The 22,357-nt window shown below is 30.5% G+C and overlaps 1 protein-coding gene across 4 annotated transcripts; it reads right to left on the reverse strand.

Moving 5' to 3' along the window:
• Nucleotides 1-4,413: 4,413 nt before the first annotated feature.
• LOC102609724 (uncharacterized) lies at nt 4,414-10,170 on the reverse strand. Of its 4 annotated transcripts, none has more exons than XM_052438215.1 (9): nt 10,040-10,170; nt 9,571-9,730; nt 7,998-9,193; nt 7,789-7,879; nt 7,483-7,640; nt 7,346-7,397; nt 6,766-6,845; nt 6,410-6,503; nt 4,414-6,128 (listed from the first exon to the last, which is right to left on the reverse strand). In XM_052438215.1, the coding sequence occupies exons 3-9, from the start codon at nt 9,093-9,095 to the stop codon at nt 5,596-5,598; spliced, it is 2,106 nt and encodes a 701-aa protein (XP_052294175.1). In that variant the 5' UTR covers nt 9,096-9,193; nt 9,571-9,730; nt 10,040-10,170; the 3' UTR covers nt 4,414-5,595. The 4 variants fall into 4 exon arrangements, with proteins under 4 accessions (XP_052294175.1, XP_024948649.2, XP_052294176.1 ...); XM_025092881.2 differs by lacking the exon at nt 10,040-10,170 and adding an exon at nt 9,927-9,943; XM_052438216.1 differs by lacking the exon at nt 10,040-10,170 and having other exon boundaries at nt 4,414-6,083; nt 9,571-9,973.
• Nucleotides 10,171-22,357: the final 12,187 nt, after the last annotated feature.

The following is a 22,357-nucleotide window of genomic DNA, read 5'->3' on the forward strand; positions in this document are numbered from 1 at the left end:
AACTAAACTATCCACTGGATTGTTGTTCATGATGTTGATGATAAGTTGATCATACGAATCTGGTAGACTTTGAAGTAAAAGCTCTGCACGTTCATTTTCCTCTATATTATAACCCAACATTGTGAGTTGTGAAAATAGAGTTTTTAAGGTGTTGATGCGGTCGGTCACTGATGTAGATTCTGTCATTCGAAGAGTATAGAGTCTCCTCTTTAAGAAGATCTTGTTGTGCAGCGATTTAGCCTCGTATAATTTTGTGAGAGTATTTCATATTTCTTTTGCTGTTTTTTTCTCTGCCACACTGGATAATACTGCATCCGCAAGTGCCAAGTGTAGATCAGAAATGGCGTTGCCGTCTATTTCGTTCCATTTGTCATCAGTTATCTCCATGGGTCTTTCTCTAATTACTGCCAAGCAATTACTTTTCTTCAAGATAGCTTTTATCTTCATTTTCTACAATGAAAAATTATTTTCGTTAAACTTCTCAATTTCATATTTTGCCGCCATTGCTTTTCACCACGAACTAACTTTGCTAGGATCACCTCCCACCGTTTCATGTGAACAGTAACCGTATTCGTAAATATTACCGTATGCGTGAATAAAACAGTACACGTGAATAATATTTTTACATGAGCAGTGCTACCGACTCCAAAAAATACAACCAGTAGCTCTGATACCACTGTTAAGAAATTTATTGGTGAAGCAGACACGCAGCTAAAGTGAAATTAGAAGAAAATAAAGAACAAGCAATAACAAGGACACCAGAAAATTACGTGGTTCGGCTTTTAGCCTACGTTCACGAACGAAAATAGAAGAAAAATATTTTACTAGTAAAAAGAGTTACAAGTATTGTAGTATTTTAGCTCACTTCCCAAAATCTCAATACACCCGAACTCTCAAATCACTATAACAAGAGCTTATAATTTCAAGCTCTCTAAACTCTCTCTCTAAAATGCTAAATCACTCTCTCTCAATGGAATGAATTTACTCATTCTCTTCGTTTTTATTTATAGAGAAAGTTTTGGCACTATTCATCAATGATATATTATTTTTATTATTTTATTTTTTTATTTTTACCTTTTTTGGCTTGTTTCTATTTTTTTCCTTCTTTCTCCATTTTTTCTTTTCTTCTTTCTCCATTTTTTCTTTTGTTCTAGTTAAAGACGGAAGCAATGCCTTCTTCTTCAAAATGGCGAGCCCACCTTCTAGAAGGGTGGTGCCAGCATGCTATATTTTTGTCAATGGTTTGCTGCTGGTTTGGGTCAATGGGTCCAAGTGGCTCAGCTGGGTTCGATGCTGCTGTGTCACGTGAGTTCGAGTGGCTGCTGCTGCATCACACAAGTTCCAGTGGCTGGTGCTGGGTTTGCTGGCAGCTGCTGCTACATCGCGTGGGTGCAAGTGCAGGCTGCTGGTGCTGCGTTTGCTTCGTTGCTGCTGCCTGTTGCGTTACATAGCTGCAGCTTGTGTTGTGTAGCTGCTGGTTCAGCTAACTGGTGGTGTAGATGAATGGGTTCAACTTTCAATTTCAATCGTTGATGCCTGCTTGGGTTCCACCATTGGGTGTCGGCTGGTGCTTTTAAATTTTAGGAATTGTTGTGTGACTTTTGAGAGACTGAAATTTGACAATTTCTTTTCTTTTGTTTTTTTTTTTTTGAATTTTTAATTTGATATTAATTTTTTTTACTTATTCTTTATAAAGCCCGGGTCAATAAAATTATATTCTTATATTACTAGACATATATGATATATCAATAAAATTAGATTTAATTTTCAGTTTTATACAAACTTCATGTGATTTTTGGGATTGCTTTCAAGGAGAATTAGAAGAATGCAAAATTATATTATCTTATAAATGGCTTTGAAAAACAAAAAAAAATAGTGTTTTAAAATTTAATTTTGAAAATAAGTTTTATCCTTAATAAAATTTCACATATATCATCACACGTATTATATAAGCCCATAAACCTAAGACTATCATTATTTAATTTAGAAATAAATCAGTAAATAAATAAAGTAATCATTATTATAATGAGTTTTTACTTTACATTTGTAAGTTATTTTTTTTTCACTGTTATTTTTTAATAACTCTTATATTAATTTACTTGTTTTACCTTTCATTAATATGATTTATGTTTTATTTTACACTTAATGTTAATTTATAAGTTTTATGTTACATCTAAGTTTTTTTTTTTTTTTTGTTTATCAATAATGTATCAATTTACTGCTCCTATACTAATTCACTTGTATTATCTTCTATTTACTAATCTTATATTTCATTTACATAATTTGTGTTTTGTTTACCAATGATATACTAATTTTTCACTCCTATATTAATTTACTTGTTTCACCCTCCATTTACAAGTCTTATTTTTCATTTACATAATTTGTGTTTTATTTTACACTTAATGCTAATTTATAAGTTTTATGTTACATTTGTAAGTTTTGTTTTGCTTACCAATTATACACCAAGTTACCACTCCTAAGTCAATTTATTTGTTTTGTTTTCTATTTATAAGTTTTATTTTCATTTACATAGTTTGTATTTTATTTTACACTTAATGTTAATTTATAAGTTTTATGTTACATTTGTAAGTTTTTGTTTTGTTTACCAATTTTTCACCAATTTACCATTCCTATATAAATTTACTTGCTTTGCCTTTCATTTATTGTCTTATATTTTATTTACATAATTTATATTTTGTTTTACACTTAATGTTAATTTACAAGTTTTATATTATATTTATAAATTTTTTTTTATTTATCAATTATATAGCAATTTACCACTCCTATGTTAATTAACTTGTTTTGTCTTACATTTACAATCTTATATCTTATTTATATAATTTATGTTTTACTTAATGTTGATTTATAAATTTTATGTTAAATTTATAAATTTTATGTTAAATTTATATGTCTTATGTTTCATTTATATGATTCATGTTTAATTGCAGTGTTAATTGCACTACTTCTCAAAAGATTTTACTTACGATATATATATATATATATAGAGAAATTATCTACTATCCACCCATTTTTTCTAACTTTTATAAAAAAATATATAATTTTTTTTTCTGGAATCCACCTAAAGTTATATTTTTTTTCATTTTTCCACTTTCGTTTGAAGACCATTAAGAAAACTAATGGAATATTATTTAAATGACCTTTTTACCCTCAAATGTAAAAGATAAATTATCCACCGACCACCTATTGTTTTCATATTTTTTCAAAAATACAATTTTTTTATTTTTTTATTTTTGTTGAACTCCACTTGAAGTTATATTGTTTTGCACTTATCTACCACTGTGTCGTTGTGAAATGATAATTTTACTCTTATGATATTAGCAAAGTTATAACGGTGTTATAACGAGAGTGGACCAATAAAAAAAATGTTAACTTCAAGTGGAGCGCTGAAAAAAAAAAAAAGATTTGTGTATTTTTGAAAAACGGTGAAAAAACGGATGGACGGTAAATAATTTCTCATATATATCAAAGCGGCTATCATTGTTTTATTTAGGGATGACAAAATTCTCCATAGGCTTGGAGCGTCATTGGGCCCCACCCCAAATGAGGTGAATTTTGAACAACTTCTTAAGAATGGGTGGGAATAGGTGAAAAATAATTCTCAAAATCTTAATGAGGTGGAGTTTAATTTTGTACTCTCCACCACACCCTCACCCCAATCCCTATTATCTATAATTTTTTTTAATTTTTGTTCAATAATTTTTATTTTATGAATTACAATGTTGGTTAATAAATTTTCTTTTTATTTTTGCATAATATAAATAAGGGATAACTAAAAGAAAAACCCAACATTATAATTTTTATTAAACCTTAAAACATTGTTATATTTTCTTTTTATTTGGGAATTATTGTTCGCCTAATATAAATAAATTTTCTTTATAATTTTTATTAATAAATTTTATTTTTATTTTTTTAATATAAATAGGTTATAATTAAAAAAAACCTTACATTATAATTTTTATGAAACCGTAAAATATTGTTGTGTTTTTTTTTTATTTCTTAAGGTTCTACTCTCTTTAAACATTTTTTAGTTTTGATATTATTTCAACCTTTTAGAAATTTTTTAAAATAATTTAAATACTTTATAATATGATAATGATTTTATTTAAATCTTTAATTTTTAATGTACTAAAATTATGCATCCATACCTATTTTAAAATAAGTAAATGAAAAATGAGATAAAAATGAAAAAATCATTTTCCACATGAAAATTCTTCATCCTCACCCCACTAAATTTATCAAGTGATGAAATAGGAAATGCAAACATATTTTTTAATAGGATGAGAAATGGGTCAGCATCCCCAACCACACCCCACCCCTTTGTCATCCCTAATTTTGTCCAAAATGGCAACACAAATCAACCACATTGGATAAAAATAAAATAATTGGAGAATAGAAGAATCTCAAACGCAAGATTATTTAGAAATCTAATTGCAAGTCTTAAAACATACTTTTTTCCAATTGGGTGGCATTCTTGGCCACGCAAAGAGCAGAACAGAACATAAAAACAAAATTTTCAATTTCTCCCTCACCCTCAGTTTCCAATCTTGACGGCTATTCCCAAACACGTACATTGAACAAACTACTTGACAAATTTCATTTACACAAGTAACTTTAGTTACATCTATGGTAAGAAACCCCCCTCCCCCCAACAACAACAAAAAAAAAAAACCAAAAATAGAACATTTCCTTCATAGCTAAACCAACAAAAAAGAGGCCTATTATGTTAGACAATTTCTGACAATAAATTTACAAAATCTGTTAGCAAAACTGAAGAGGATTATCTGCATTCAAGCAAAAGATAGTAAGAGTGCTTTTCATGAACAAAAGCAGTTTTGGCAATTGACTGGATCATCTGCAAATCTGCATTAATAATGTAGCAGGCTGAGCAGCAAAGGCATATTATAACAACCCACGGTCATGCCCAGGTGAAGCTGGCCCTACAATGAAGCAAGCAAACCAGATATTGGCAGACAAAATATTCAATTATTGGAACCGGCCAGCCTATTATCATAAATAATAGCTTAGTTCCCCACCATTTCCTTCCAAATTAACTCAGACCACGAGCTCTAAATTCTTCAACTTCCATGTTCTAAGAGCTAAAGGAAGATGTTTCACAAGGCCCCACAAGCACCTCCATTATGTAGAGAGAATATCTATATCAGCATCTCCAAACACATCACGACTTGGAAATCTTTTTCTGGGCTGGCAGACAAATTTCTTTTGAGTAGCAAATCAGCATATCATAAGATTAAAATGGTATGAGGATAAATTAACCTCATCCACTTGCTGAATCCGAGCTGGATTATATCGCAACAAATGTCATGTCACAACCTATTTGTCGGTACACCTCAGATATATGAGAAGGGCCCACCTAAATTCTAAAACATCAATCTGCACTGCACATGCTCATGAAGCTTCAACCCTGTACTTCCCCTTCTCAATGTAGATGCTGCTGAACTCAGTTGGCATTTGTTTGCCGCAGGCTTTCTCAGCCTTAGTGGGCACTCTACATGCAAAGTTCCCAACATGGGGTTGAATACTGAATCTCCAAAAGTACAATCAGTGTCTAGAACTTCAAACAGGTATCGGTAACCCATAATTGAGGAATGATCTAATTCGTCCATCCCATCCAGCGGTGACGATAACTAGACCCCATGCATGAGAACTGGTTGTGCAGAGGCATGAACTTTTCAAAAACTTATATTGGGATTTATGCAATGCAGATGCTGAGGACAACTGGCTTAATGCAGGAAGCTTTTCTTCTGGCCAGGTTGCGCATCCCTTGGGAAAAGACTCAAAAACATATTCTTGACCCAGAGAGAAACGAGCAGGAGCAAAAGCCAGATTTTCTGGTGAATCATCATCAGAGACATGAAGTTGCGGTTCCTTCTCTGCATTTCCGCATTTCAAGCCACACCAAGGTATTGCAATGGATGCATTAGTTGTGAACCGCTCCAAGGACCTAATAGTTTTTGCTTGGTCATGAGCCGGCTCTTCGTGTCCAATGCAATTCCACATATATACATTGGAATCCTCACCAGCTGAGACAATATGCTTCCCATCTGAAGTGAAACATGCAGATAGTTGGTTTCCTGATCTACGAAGGCCTAAAGAAAGGAAAGAGAAAATTTTAGAAACTAATATTTAAATAGAATAAACAAAAAATAAGCACTAATTAACTTGCATTTATAATAGAACTATAACTTATAACATACAGCAATGCACTATCACCACCTGAATACTGAAATAATAAGCACACTAAAAAAGATATAGAATAAGCAACCAAACATTGCCTTGCTTACATGAACGGTGGATCCATATAGTTGGAAACCAAACAGGAAAAGTTTTATTCTTTTAAAATTAAATGGGCAAATAAACAGCTACATACCCTTGTATTTTCCTATCACATTAGGCCCTTGAAGAATTCTGACTTGTGAATCAGCGCAACTGACCATTACTTTGCTTGAGTCTTGTGGCAAGAACTGCAGTACATAGCATGCTATGAGTAAAATTTCACACTTATTAAGGCAATGTCATAAAATCGTAAGACGACATATGCATCTGTTTAAAATGCGGATGGAGCTAAAAGACAAAAACAAACTTCGACGCATGATTTTTTTTTGTCTTTTAGCCCATTGGATTTTTTCTTTTTTTTAACTTGTAGCTGCATTTTAAAAATTTGTGGACATCTATAAGTATTCAACAAAATTAACGAAGATAAGCATAAGAAGACAAGAAAATTACTTGAAAGCCAGTTATCCTTTTGCAGGGGGCTTTCTTTTTACTGTGCACGCAAATCTCAGCATCCAGCTCCAAGTGATTGTCTGAGCAATCAAAATAAAAACTCATTGGTTACTGAAATGCCCATGTTTAAGATTATTCCACGACATGATATTGCTTTAAACAATTAAAAATAGGTCTATGTAGCTACATTCCCCCCTTTCACATGCCAAACTATCAAGTGCTTAATACCCTACAAAATAACTAAAATGCACAGAAACATTTAAACTTTAAAAGGTGCATTTTCTGTTAAACAGATCACCATTAAAATTTTCAGCTCTTTTCAGAAAATAATAACAAACGATACAACCAGGACCACATAATGTTGGTACGCAACCAGTGCAAGAAGTTATTCTACCTAGCCATAAATTTTCATGATAATCAGCCACCACAGATCTAGATATCCAGCCAGTAAAATATTTATTTTTCTTTTACTTCATTGAAAAAAAGTGGCGACTGCAAAGAGCTATAACTCATTCACGGACAATAAAAAGGGATAGGGATGGCAGTACACGTAAATACTTAATCCAGTGAAAAAGCATACCTGATACATTATAAAAGCGACAGTCACCCATCATAGAGCCTACAATGCCTCCCTGAGAGAAAAGAAATTTGTTACAGATAAATCAAAAAGTAAGCATCACCATGTCTAGAAGATCAAAAGCAGGAAAATCACCAAACCTGGCCATCAGGACGATAACAAACAGCGGTAACTATCTGTCTTATATCAACCCAATCAACAACGTGGCAACTAAGAACGGCCCAAATGCGAACCTTCCCATCGATTGATCCACTAATGAAGTAATTATCATCGACAGGATTGAAATGAACACAGGTTACTGCATCATATCATAGCAAAAACAATTCTGTAAGATACAATTAATGAGGGAGAGAGAGAGAGAGACGAGTTTGAGTTGGTCCAATTTGAACCAAACTGGAAAAAAGAAAAAAAAATGAAAAGATGAACAGAAAGGAGAAAAAACTCACCATAATTACTATGTGGGAAAACTCTAAGGCAATGATCATTGCCTACTCTCCACAAGCGAACAGTTTTATCAATTGAAGCTGACAGCAGGTACTGCCAAAGAAAAAAAAAAGTACAAAAGTAGAATTCAATTTCTGCCGGAATTACTGAAACTATATTTACACTCTAGCTGATTAGGGAAGATATGGCTGTTCTTTAAATCATAACTTACATTATTTTTCGACCATGAAAGGTCGAGTATCTCACCACTGTGCCCATGGAACTCATGCAGTGGTTTCTCCAATATCCGAAAGACTTTTGGGGGAAAAACTACACAAGCTGATTCTGATGTTCTTCTGAGGCTTTTTAAGATACTTATTTTCTCCTTATCCATAAAGAGAGGTTTCAACTCAGAGAGATGATTCACTGTGAAGTATATGCAAGATGGATCAATTTCTGGGATGTCAACTTCAGTCAATCTTTCATCCTCAACCACCTGCCACAATCTCACAACCCCATCATCCCCAGCACTTGCAAGGTACTGGCCATCAGGACTAAATTTCATTGTCAATATTGATCCATCATGGGCTTGAATTTCTTGCCCCTTATAAAGAGCTGAAAGTTCTTTTGATCGCTTCTTGCAATGGTAAACCTTCACTCTCTGAACTTTAGAGCAAAACATTGCATCTTCTTCATTAAGTCTCACTCTCTCACCTTCCCCTTGTTTATCTACGACACAAGCCAAGGAACGTAACCTACTGAACCACCGCTTCTTAACTCTCTCTGCTTTTCCCGCAGCACTACTTTCCTTCTCAACAATCTCATCCATGAGTGGTAACAACTCAGAAGTATTCTCCAAGTAAATTTCTCGACAATTGCTTATCTGCCCATCTGGCCCCATTTCATCCACATCACACGCCATTCCTCTATCATAATTCCCATCTTTGCAAGGAAAGTTCTCCTCTGGCAATTCCACATTATCATTAGACCGACCTGACCTTACAGATCTAATTGACCTAAACTCCTCTTCAATACCAGCTATTCTCAACACAGCCCCACTACTTTTACAAAGTCCATCATCCTCTCCTCCGAAACTACCCATATCTACTGGTTTATTACCTGATAATCCATCCAAACCTGCTTCCATCCAGTCTAGGAATTTACTACGGCGCTCTTTAACACTCTTCGGGGTCCTAACCCATACTTCACTATTAAACCCGTAATAAGAATCAAACATATCATTGTTATCAGAAGTTGCACCAGAAATTGATGCAATGTCTTCAGAAGCATCAAAAAATGGACATTCTTCATCTTCACTAGAGCCAGCCATTATTCTTTGAGTTCAACCCATGAAACCCACCTCAATAGAACAACCTTTTAAATATGCCAAATTCTAAATTCCTCCTCCACACAAGCAATCCCAAATGACTAAAATGCCAAAAAGGAAAAAACATAAACACAAAACCCAAGATCAGTTTCAAGCAGAAACACTTAATATTAAATCACAGAAACCATGAAAATAATATTAAAAAATTAAGCAAAAACCAAGAGATCCAACATGGATCCCAATTCACACCCATTGAACCTAGACTTTCCCATGTAATAATAATAAAAATCTCATAAGAAGTTAAAAGAACAAACAAGAACAAAAATAACCCAAAATTTAGCAACAAATAAAGGAATGAGAAAAGAGACTAGAGTACACAGCGATCAAAACCCATTAACACAAACTGAAGATCACATGGTTGAATTTGAAGAAATGAATCACACTAAGTTACAGGAAAAAAAATGAAAAATTTGCTTACATGGGTTTGTTTGAATGAGGTTTCGTTGCAACTGAAGGTGCATTAGATCGAAGTATCCATTAAAACAATATTTGGAGGTTTTTGAAGAGGGTATATCTCTCTCTAACTCTGTCCCTCTTCTCCTTCGCCTTCTATCTCTCTAGAGAAACAGAGAGAATCACTACAAAAATAATCGAATAACACGTAAAAATAAATAAATAAAAGTAATTTAAAAAATCAGAAAAGAGGGATAAGGGTAAAACAGGAATTAAAGAATATTTATTTCCTTGATATTCGTGAACGGGTGGCCCGGGAAACGAGATTTCGAGACTAGGCTATGTGTGTTTGTGTTTGTGTTCCCTGTGATCCGCTCTTACCTTTTCTTTACAATCTCCACTATTTTCCTTGTTCCATTTTTTTTTCGACGCCCAAATGAAATTCGTGGGTAATTAATTTTAAAAAATTATTTGAATGAGCAGAGAAACTTTACCTCCAAAAATATTAATCTTGAGCTCTTCCGAGTAATTAAATTTGGGTGGTAGCCAACCTAAAATATATGTACGGAGAAGATTTATGAAACTATTTTACATTAAAAGAAAATTAAAGATTAAAAGTATCTCCATCAAATTATAACTGAAATAAGAGATCATGATAAAATTTTGACTAGTTTTACTTAGGATTTTGTATAATTGATGAACTCCAAAATAAAATTATGATAATACTATAAGTTTTAGATGTAAAATATTTATTTTGGCCCTCGCGGGACTGTATATTCTCTTACAAGTTTTAAAACTTTAGACAGACATGCTATTCAAGTTATATAATCCCAGAAACATTGATTCTGATAATAATTTGTAAGTTTACAATTATTACTTCACTTTTAACAAATTCTTTTGTTTTTTTCCCTTTTTTTCTCTTTCTTTTTATTAGAAAATTTTGAGTTTACTATTTTGTTGATGTTTTATGTACCTTGAGCCTGTTTGTTAAAATTAATTTTAGTGTTGGTAACTTTTTTAAAGAATCACTTTTGGTAAAATCATCCGATCCTATAGTAAATTTTGAAAAACAAAAAAAGAGTAGTTTCTTAAAATTTAATTTTGAGAATCACTTTTATACTTAATACAATTTTATATATATTCTCATTTACATTATAAGTATCCAAAATTATCCTTATTAACCAAGAAATAAAATCATTAACTTTAAAAAAGAGTATTATTGTTACCAATTATATTGAGATAACAAAATAAATTAATTAATTAATAAAATAAAATATTTATTTTAGTTATTAATTATTATATATACACAATTAAAAATATTTCTTATACATGTTTATAAATGTGTAAATAAAATTTATTCAACATTATGTATAATTCAATTATTAACATTCTTACAGTAGTTTTACAGTAAGATTTACCAAATACATACGAGTTCTTTTAAAACTCTTAGCATTTTTTAAAATAAATTTTATCAAATATTTAACTGATTCTCTTTGTAGTTGATTATTTTTACAGCATAACTAACGAAAATTATTTTAAGAGCTACAATATTACCAAATTGACCCTATGTTTTATTCAAATTTGTATTCTCTTTTCTTTAAAAGAATTTTTACATTGAAAATAAAAACTTTTATATGTTACAACGTATACAATTAAGGGCCTCTTCGGGATTACTTTTGGAAGGTTCATAAGTAATTTTGAAAAGTTAAAAGTTAATTTTAGTGTTTGGTTTAGTTTTTTAGAAATTGCCTTCTACAAAATCACCACATCCTACAATTATTTTGAAAAGAATGGAAGAAATAGTTTTTCAAAATCTGATTTTGAGATTTCATTTTATACTTAAAAGTCCATAGATATCCTAATATATATAATATAAAAATCCAACATTTATCCCTATTAATTAGAAAATAAAATCATTATCATTAAAGAAATTATTACTACTACTATTATTATTATTATTACCAATTATATTGAGTAGTTTTAACAATAAAATTTACCAAATACATATAAATACTTTTAAAACTCATAGTACTTTTAAAAATAAATTTTTCCAAACGTTTAACTGATTCTCTAGTTGGTTGATTATTTCTACATTACAATTAATAACAATTATTTTAAAAATTACAACATTATCAAACTAACCCTAAAAAAATTATAAAATCAATTTTGAAAGGTTTTATTTTGGCGCCTGTTGAAATCTGAGCTTTGCCCTTGTTCCTAACGCAAGGGAAAATAGAAATGTTCCTGCATTTTTTCTTGTCAAAGAAATATAAGTTGTATGTCGTCTAATATCAGTATAATCGCAATCTATATGTATAGAAAACAACAAAAAAAAAAAAAAGTTCACAACATATATTATCATCACTTAGCAGAAACTTCTACAGGCGAAGGGGAAATTTAGAACATAAGGGCACAAGAGATACCAACACATCCACTAATATCTCCATAAACAGCGCATATATCATACTAGATCTCCTTTTGGGATATGCCTCTAACTTATTCAACACAACCTCCATCACTAGAGTAGGCTAGGCCGATAGAATAACAGATCTTTGATATAGAACGATTTGTAACTTTCAACTTTCCATATCTAATTATTGGAAGCTTCAAATCCAACTTAGTCATTCCTTGCTAATATTGGAGTGATATATTTCTTCTATTCATATTTGTTAGTACTGCTATCTAATTATGGGAGTGTTGAGACTTGAACGTAGTAGCCTATACGCGATGATTCATCATATTTCTAAAATGTACCAATAAAATATATGTGAAAAAGAGAATATATCTTGAATTAAATGAAAGTGCAGAATCAAATGCTAGTTCAATGATCAATAATTGTTTAAGAATTGGTTTCTCATATAATCAACTCCAATGACACATGGTCAAAAGCTACATACAGAAATAAAATAGGTTAATAATTGGAAGAAATATTCGGTAGTGGAGCACCCAATTGCTGGTGGTGTGGTTAATTTTTCTTTTTCTTTTAAAGCAATACAACATGGAAAATATTTTTTCATTTATATAAACACGAAAAATAATAATTGCTAAAGGAATCTTTTGCATTGTGGACGACAAACATAAGGTCATTATTAATTATCAAATATCAAAAATAGTAATGTCTGCAATAATTAGAAAAGTTTATACCAAAACTTTACATCTATGTCCACTTCAAAATTATTTTTGAATGGATATTGTGGAGTTCACGTCTGTAATAACATATCTTGAATGTTTCCATGCATTAAAAGAGAAAAAAATCGTTAAATATTATTAATAATATATTTTATGTTATACACTAGAACTAAATAAATAATCTTGAGGATATTTTCATAATATGACCCTTCTAATCAAACATACAAAAAGCAATGACAATCCAAATAAGAGGTGGCCAATTGGGGTCAAGTATGACTCCTACATTGTTTTCATTCTTTTAAAAATTTGTGGTATAGATAGTATAAATGTGACAGACACATCTTAACGTCACTCTCACTCATTTTCCTAGCTCAAATTATCCTAAGCAAGAGCAGGAGATGGGCAGTTTTTTTTTCCCCTCTTTTTTTCCTTGACAATTGTGAACCTAAGTATTTCCCCAAATTTCCAACATCACCCCCACACTGACAAGTCAAAGCTGTCTGACCTCAAAAAAAGTGTATGGGTTGTTCATATGCCTATCAACATGCATCCGTATTCAGTCATTTTATTTTCATATTTCGTATCCACCTTCAATTGGACCCATCTACGAAATGTGTGCCATGTTCCGATTGATTGAATTTGTAAGATATAATAAAAGACAGAGATAACTTGATTTTTTCGATTAAAGTATTGAGATCGAGTTGATAATTGTGGTAGTTGTTGATTATTGTATGTTGTTAAGATAGCATCATAAGATCATATAGTATATAGCTTTATTATGAAATTACTTTTCCTTTTTTATTTACTGTGTACTGCACTCTATCTCTGCCTAAATAACATGTATCTCCTTAAAATTGAATCATTGAACTGTTGTTTCCATGACAAGAAGGCAAACTAAATGGACTATCCTTGGAGGATAAAAATATATAATTTTTTGTATATGAGCGGATATATGAAAATTTAGAATTTAAAAATAATTCTTCTAAAACATTAAATATTTATTTAAAATATTTAAAATATCTAAATTTTCTTGATTTTCTATCTTTTAAAATATTTAAAAAATTAGCCTAAACTCTATTTAATTATTCCAACCTCTTTTGTGGAAAAGATTAGATAAATTGGAATTAATGATGATTTGTGAGGGTTTAATTTTATATTTAGACCATTTATGAGGTAAAGTAATTACTATTGTTAAAGCATTCTTTTGGGATTTGCCACATTTCAAGGATTTATAATACTAACACTCTTATTTAAAAAGTACTAATATAGTCACAAATGCTTATAAAAATTTATTTTGTACAAATTAATGTGATATTATTAAATTGGTTTGAATTAAGTAATAGTCACATGAATTGTTTTTATTAATTTATACTTTTATTCAACTAATAAATTAGTGCCAAATCAGTTTATATAAAATAAGTCTAGATAATAGTTTGTAATTGTATCATCACTCTTAGTTAAACATTCCTGGATTCTTGTGTTTAGTTGGTATATTTTCCACCATAATTAAGTTGCTACCTTCTAGTGTATTATGATTCTAATTTTAATGAAATTATCTTTTTAAAAAACTCAGTAATAGTGCAGTCTAAATACATATAATTATTCAATTTATTTAAATTATCATTAATTCACATATCATCACGAGAGTGGTAATTTATGGTTCCATTAGCGGGTTAAAGTCAGATTAATCAATTACAAAGTAATCTTGTCAACTTCTAACTCATGTCTCCATTATAACCACACACAAACCCTTAAAAGGTCAAAAGGCAAAAGTTGCTATTGTTTCCGAACGATCCAACATTTTACTTAAGTGGGTTAGGTAATCCCCTATGATAATATTTTTTAACCTTGCAAATGGGAAGATTGATTACTACTTGTAATTATTATCATTTGGTGGACTTAATTTGGACATTAATTGTCTTGACGTAAAAAGATGTGTTGTGAAAGATCTCCGACATTCATTAACCTCATTGGACGCTAATTCAATAAAGTGATAAAAGGTTTCATTATTATTCGCATATAAGTAGCATTTTAATCACCCATTGTTAAGACAAGAAGACATTTTAGGACAATTTTGCGCCTAATTCTAGCTAACATCATGATTATTTTCAAACTTTTCGTGCGGGTAAAAGTTTTACTTTTGCTCCATAGAATATGAATATGTTCAAGAAGGAGAATAGAGTATAGAATTTTATTTTATTTTTTAAATCTGAAACAAATTGTTATTACATTATTTTTCTGTGATGAATATGGATCGATTTAACTTGTTTCATTGGAATTTTCTAATATCCTATGTAATCCATTATAATCTAAATTGAAGATAGTCCAATGAATTATTTTGGAAGTTACAAATTTATTACTAAATAAAGGGCAATGGGAGGGGGAGGCCTTCAAATTTTTTAATGGGAGAATAACATTTTAGTTTCTCTTAGAATTTGTTCTTATGACTTTATGTTTTAATAATTCTTTTAAGATCATGCTTCATTCATGGTGTTTAAACAATGACTGAAAAAAAAAATTATTGTTGAATGGTGCTTGTGATATTTTAATAGATAAATTAATTAATTAGTTTTAATTTGCAAAGATATCAGATAATCCAATTACAATTGAAAGATAATGTTTATCCATCAACTGTGTAATTTTCTGGCTGTTGTTTTAACATCATAAATTAAATGAGGAACTAAAAGTTTACCAAGAACTAAAGTGGTAAAAAAAAAAATTTTAAAAGGGAATAAATGACTATTCTTTTTTTAATTAAAAAAAAAAACAGATGGTTACATAATTCTAAGTCAGCCAAGTTGATTTGACCTCATACAATGGAAGCTAAGTCAAGGTTTAATTTATGGCGACATGCTGTGAAACGCAAGGTATGACGTGGAAGATTGAATATTTGACCTATTGTATCTAACACCAGTTGCCAAGCCAATTGAGTAGTCCCCAGTGAAGACTTTAATTTTTATCTTATTAATTTGAATTTCAGGACAAAGAGATGATTAGGGATATTCTTTTTGTTTTATAATTTGTAAGTGATGTTCTTGATTCGAATTCAGTGGTTTCTGTTATAATCTATAAATCTATTAACAATTTGAGTTATATTAAGAATTTAGATACATATATTTATTGTCTACAGTTCGAAAAATTTATAAGATTAGTTCAGAAATTTACTCCTACAAATAATTTTGAGAAGAAATTTATCTCTGTTTCATCTTTATATATCTAATAGGATAAATAATATTGAAGAAAAAAATCATTTTATTCTAAATTTTTATAAATGAAAAGGGAAGGAAAAAAAATCACAAAAGGTTCGAAAGGTGCCCTCAACATTGTTGAAGGAAGTGTTAGTTAGGGCATTGGTCAGCAATATTCATTTTTTTGAAGAGGCATTAGCAATCTTGGATGCCAAACTGCCAAGGGTTCATGTTTGCTCTTGAAAAAATTAATTTGTAGTTAATGTTCTATATCAACTTCAATGATGTCGTGATTGAAGCCTAAAATTTTGTCGCTGAGAAAGATCAAGAAAATGCATTTTTGTTCTTTTTTTGTTTTTTTTTTTTTTTGTTTTTTCCCGTTAAATCCAGTTGCCGACAGCAAAAAATTTAATTAGCCAACCTAGGGTTGAAGAGGATTGCCCATACGGCATAAACGTCGGTGATTACATAATCACATGCGTAGCGGTCTGATTACATAATCACATACGTAGCGGTCAACAAACCGTCAGCCATGAGCAAAATTGCGTCCAAATTAAGCAAAAGCAAAAGCTGTTTAAAAGATGAGCTCAAAGCTGAAAAAGCTGCTTTAATCCAAAGCGTACGTGCATGGTGAAGTGCTTCCTTCATGCACATGAAAAAGCCATGTAGCACGCAGTGTGCTTTGTTGTTCATGGCTTTTGAGTTTTGATTTTACACGACAAAATTGAACAAAAGTTGGTGAACCAGCACTCAGAATTTGGGCAAGTGCTAAGCTAAATTGCAACTACCTACTAGTGCCTTCTCATTTAATATATGTAGTGTCAAATATATAATTGGAAATTATTGGATGTACCTCTTGGTTCAGGAACCTGCAAGCTGCCATGAGTTGTAAACTTGTAATATGCAAAAGACACAGCTTATTAAGTACTTGTGGTCAAGAATGGATAAATAATTGATGGGATTAATGACATTGCCTGCTTGTTAATTAAGCAACAAATCAATCTCTGGAATAACACACACGAACATCCCAAGATTCTAGCCATGATCATGTTATATATGTGATTTATATATGTGTCTACAGTTGATGGTATTTGCATGGCGGGTTCGTTCTCCTTCTTCTTATGAAACACACCACCGGCCAGGTTCTCTTAATAGTTGACTTGTATTATTGCTTATTTCTTTCTTCTTATTATTTTTTAAGATTATTTTGAATATGTTAGGTCGATCCCCACACAATTATTTGCTTTATCGAACAATTTTTTCTTTTAAATTTTGAAACAAGCCTGTAATTTTTTTTTCCAATTATTAACTCACACACTTACTACTATAGATAGACCTAATTAGCTTCAACCCGCTAAACCTTTAAAACCCCTTTTTTTTATTAAATAATAATAAAATTTATTTTCTATATTGGCTCTCCATGTATGATGTTTTTTTTAATCAGTATTAACTTTGATTATTAATTAACACGAATCTTTAAAATAAAAAGAAGAAGGAATTATAAGAAGCATTGTCTATCCCCAAAAGGATTGTCTAATTAACTGGCTTAAATTTTGCAGTGCTAGTGAGAGTCACGGATTAAGTCTAAAGAAATACATTTATGCTGCGTTTACTAATTAATAATTAGAATGAGCTAGAATTGGAATGGACTAGAATCAAAATTAACTTTATTTATATTGATGCATTTACTTTATCTTAGAATCAGAATGAACTTGGATAATTTACTAAAATACCCTTTGTTAATTATTATCTTTTGATGATGATAATAATAATTCAAACATAAAATTAATAATCCACTAATTGTTACATCAATAATAATAATAATAATAATCATTATATCAATATCAATAATGATGATGATCGGCAAGCGGCAATCAACAACGATGAAGGTCGGAGAGTGGCAGCGACAATGAGATAGCGGCGATGGTGAGTACGATAGGATCAATTGCCACAGTGATGAACAGCTCTACAATGGTTGTGGCTTCGGTTCGGCTACAGATTGACGCTGACGAATGGCTCGTCAATGGTCATGGCTTATGGTCGACAGTAGATTGACGGCCATCAGCATGCAACAGTCATTGCTTTTGGTCAGCTGCAGATTGATGGGTGCTGTTTTTATTTTTTTTAACAGAGGACAAAATTGGAATTATCAATTTTGTTGGAGGGTGAAATCGTCATTATAAGGAATGGAGATATAATTCCGAGCCCTCCTCTTGGAATCAGAACTCCAGTAATCAATCCCAAATTTGTATGGGTCCACACAATTCATTCTCATTCTTAACTTCAATTTAACAAGTAAATAAGTTTTAGATTCTGATTCTCCCATTTCAATTCTTATTCTATTTTAGTAGACACAACATTAATTCAAGAGTGGGGGAGGAATGGGGTAGCAATGTAACTAAAAAAAAGGGTAATTTACATTTATATAACTTTTCTATATTTCAATAGCTTTAGGGGCAGTTTTAACTTCATGATTGATCAACATTAGCTAGTAAACTTAATTGTCAACAAGCGTCGTAGAGCTTACAGTCCAATGTTGAGAGGATGTCTTCAGACCTCATGTGGGCTCTTTCCTATTTTTAGAAAAATAAGATAATTGTCAAGGTAAGAGGGATTACCCGTCAAATTTATTAGGAAATTGATAGGTGAAGCAAAACCGCGGCTAAAATAAAATTGGAAAAAAAATAAAGAATAAGCACAAAAGAGGACATCAGAAATTACATGGTTCGACTTTTAACCTACGTCCACGGGCGAAGACAGAAGGAAAATATTTTATTAGTAAAAAGAAATTACAAGTATTGTGGTATTTTAACTCACTACCCAAAATCTGAATACACCCAAAACTCTCAAATCATAAATCACTCAAGAGTTTGTTAAAACTCTTAAAATACTCTCACTTTCTCTCAAAAGAAGAAGAAATAAATTGAAAAATTTTGATGCTCTAAGCCGATGGGGAACTCCCACTTTTATAGCCAAAATTGGCTATTAAAATAATAATTTTTTTTCTTTTCTTCTATTTTATTTTAGTTGCGGTCCTGATTCACACATCAATTTTCTAACAAAATTTGTGGGTGATAATATAAGTTATATATCGCTTCAAAAAAAAAAAAGGCGATGAAGGGTCATTTAAAAAAAAAGAGTCATTACCTTTTTTTTTTTTTTTTTTTTTTTTTTGTAACTTAAAATCCCATAATGCTTTCCAGAAAGAATAATAATAATAACCCCTTGAATTAAAAATATCAAAAACCCTAACTTCAACAAACCTAAAATTCGGTGCTTGAAGCATCCACAGTTTTTGATAAGAAAATGAGCTCACGTATCATATGCAATGCACAGAGATGACAAGAATGGCTCCATAACTTACTCCATAATTGGCAGCCGACATGATTAAATAATATAAACTGCAAATGTGGTAATTATATAGGTTAATATTCAATATATGTTGATTTTCAATTATTCTGATTGAAGTGTCTAGTAAGAGATACATATTCTGGCCGACAACTGTTGGGCAATTATTTAATCAACAGGCTGATCAGTTGATGTTATATATTTTTAATTTTGGCTTGATTTGGGATTCCTTCATCATTGTATGATTAGAAATTATGAGATTGGGTACATTCTCTCCTTTGTAACTTTTTCAACTCTTCTATAGTTAGAAAAAAAAATGTGGTGTTAGATGGCAGTAAATTTTAATTATTTGAGGTTATGGATGAGTGTTTGAAGTAGGATATATTTTATGTATAGTAGAAACAAATGAAAAAAAAAATGATTTTTTCGGTGATCAATGAGCTGAGTGTGTGTGTGTATCATTATTTAATTTTTTAAATTCTTTTAACTTATTCTAATTATTAATTTTTTGCTGGGTTTAGCATGCTCTTGATGGTTTGTTAATTAATGTTTTGTTATGCACAATTGCTTTGATTGCATATTTAATTTGTAAGTAAAACTTTCGGTAATGAAAGTAAATATATTTGAGAAGGTATTATAACATTATTTTCTCATCAATTCAAACTTTTGAGATTCAAGGATTCTTACCAAGGTTTTTAAGAATTAATACTCTTATATGGATAGTATATATCTTTTCGTCATAAATGAACGAATCCTATGTACCATTTTTCAGCAAGAACAAATTGTTTGCAGTAAAAAAAGTTGTACAAAAAGTTATCGAATTATACATCGAAATGGAGTTCATTTGAACTTAATAAACATAACCTAATGTATTCATCATAGTAGTAATAATAATAATAATAATATCTATCAATTCTAAATATAGAATCAGCGTAATTAATGTTATGAACATTTTGTAAGGAATAGGGAAAAAGATTATGCATTTTTAACTGTTCTTTATAACTAGTTGATAAGCACACATGATAAAAATCTAGCGAAAATTAATGATGCAATGCACAAAAATATCAACAGATTTTATTCTAAGGAAACAATTAAATACATTGATACCAGATGGAGAAATTGGAAAGATTTTATCTATTAGCTTGTATGTACATATTATATTCATTAATTATCTATCCGTTAGAGACAAAAGTTAGTTAGAAAATTAAATTAGTTAGGAAATTAATGTGGCACTCTACACTCAAATATGTACATAATATTATGAAGTTAAATTTTAGTTTATTAACAGAACAGTAATTCAAACGCAAACTAAGTTGGCTCTAATATCAAGTTGAAGTTACCATTCTATAAATAAGTATTTAATCTCTAATACTAAATTTTAAATTCCATCCAATCGTAAGAAGGACACATGCTGAAAGTGGTACTTTTCTTCATGCAAAGCCAAGATAGAAGAAAATGAGTTGAACCATCTTGACATGAATCTTATGATGGATTATTGAATAAAAGAAATCCAACAAATATATATGTATTGGCTATTGGATACACTGAATATAAAATCTTCTCATCAAGTTCAAAATGTCCACAATCAATCCATGAAATAGTTGACTTTTTCAATGGGATATGGAACAAAAGATCGATCAATATCTATCTTGAGATAAGTGTGTGTTCACTTTATGTATATATATTTATGAACACACTAAAAATGCAACAATCAAAAGCCAGCTGCAGGCTGGACATTTTCAAGATTTAAAACAGACCAAAAAAAAAAAAAAGCAAATGACTTGCTAAAAATCTGAGTGTAAAAGGCTGTGGATGGTTTTCACCAAATAAGGTGGCGATGGTGGGTGAGTGTGGTCATTTTCTTTGATGGTTGCATTTCTTTGCATTGTGTTAATTGGTATGAGTGCCCACTACCCACTTTGCTTCAAGCAAGCATGGCCCATGCACTTTTTTCTTTCCCTCTCTCCCATTTTACTTTTATCGCTCATTTACTCATGACGATGACCAAATTTTAATTCAAGTATATGGTTTGAAATAGTATTTTAATAAAAATTGAAATTTGATATTTCACATAGAATGTATAATAATGATCCTAAGACTAAGGAACCATGTAATAGCGTAATAATAGATTACTTTCATTTTCATTCGTGTAAATAGAAGTTTGGGTACTCCCAATCTTATTTATATTATGGAGTTTTTTTTTTAAATATTTAAAAGTAGGTTCGGCATGTTCTGAACTTAAATATTTGAATTAGGGTAAAAGCTCATTTAGTTCTTATATTTTAAGATTAGTATCCGTTTAGTCCCTGTATTTTTAAAAATGCTTCAAAACATCTCTGTCACTAAAGTATTGATACTCCTACCGTTACTTTTTATTTCTTTTGGCTTAATTTTACAATATTACCCTTTTATAATAATTTTTTGTTTGGACATTAATCAAAAGAAAATAATTAAATTACCAATTTCACCCTAAAAAAATAATAATATTAATTTTTAATTGTCAAAAATTAAATTGTTACTTTTTATTTCTTTTGACTTACTTTTACAATATTACCCTTTTATAATAAATTTTTTATTTGGACATTAATAAAAAGAAAATAATTAAATTAACAATTTAACCCTAAAAAATTAAGAAAAATTATATTAATTTTTAATTGTCAAAAATTGTATGCAAACTACCAAGCGTGCAAATGGTGCTTGCAAAAAAAATTAATATAATTTTTTTATTTTTTAGGGTGAAATTGGTAATTTAATTATTTTCTTTTTATTAATGTCCAAGCAAAAAAAATATTATAAAAGGGTAATACTATAAAAGTAAACCAAAAGAAATAAAAAGTAATGGTATGGGTATCAATACTTTAACGGCAGAGATGTTTCGAGGTATTTTTAAAAATACAGAGACTAAACGGATATTAATCTTAAAATATAAGGACTAAATGAGATTTTACCCTTTGAATTATCATCAAATAACTGATTTAGGAGTTCGAGATTGAATAGAGATTTGAGTCCTATTATATATGGAGGTTATTTTTCTTTTAAATATTTGAAAGTAGAGTTGGCCCATTCTGAACCGATATTTAGACTACATCATTATTGAGCTGATTTAGGAGTTGGAGACTAACATTCTTGTTAATGCCATTTTAGCTC

Source organism: Citrus sinensis, chromosome 3 (assembly GCF_022201045.2).
Source record: "Citrus sinensis cultivar Valencia sweet orange chromosome 3, DVS_A1.0, whole genome shotgun sequence".
Taxonomy (NCBI): Eukaryota; Viridiplantae; Streptophyta; class Magnoliopsida; order Sapindales; family Rutaceae; genus Citrus; species Citrus sinensis.

What these genes read in the sequence shown, in the direction of transcription:
- LOC102609724 (XM_052438215.1), bottom strand. Translation starts at nt 9,095, where the DNA reads ATGGCTGGCTCTAGTGAAGATGAAGAATGTCCATTTTTTGATGCTTCT. An exon ending in TTTCCCACATAGTAATTATG is followed by an intron (nt 7,641 to 7,788) that starts GTGAGTTTTTTC and finishes GATATGATGCAG; the next exon opens with TAACCTGTGTTCATTTCAAT. An exon ending in TGTGATAGGAAAATACAAGG is followed by an intron (nt 6,129 to 6,409) that starts GTATGTAGCTGT and finishes TCCTTTCTTTAG; the next exon opens with GCCTTCGTAGATCAGGAAAC.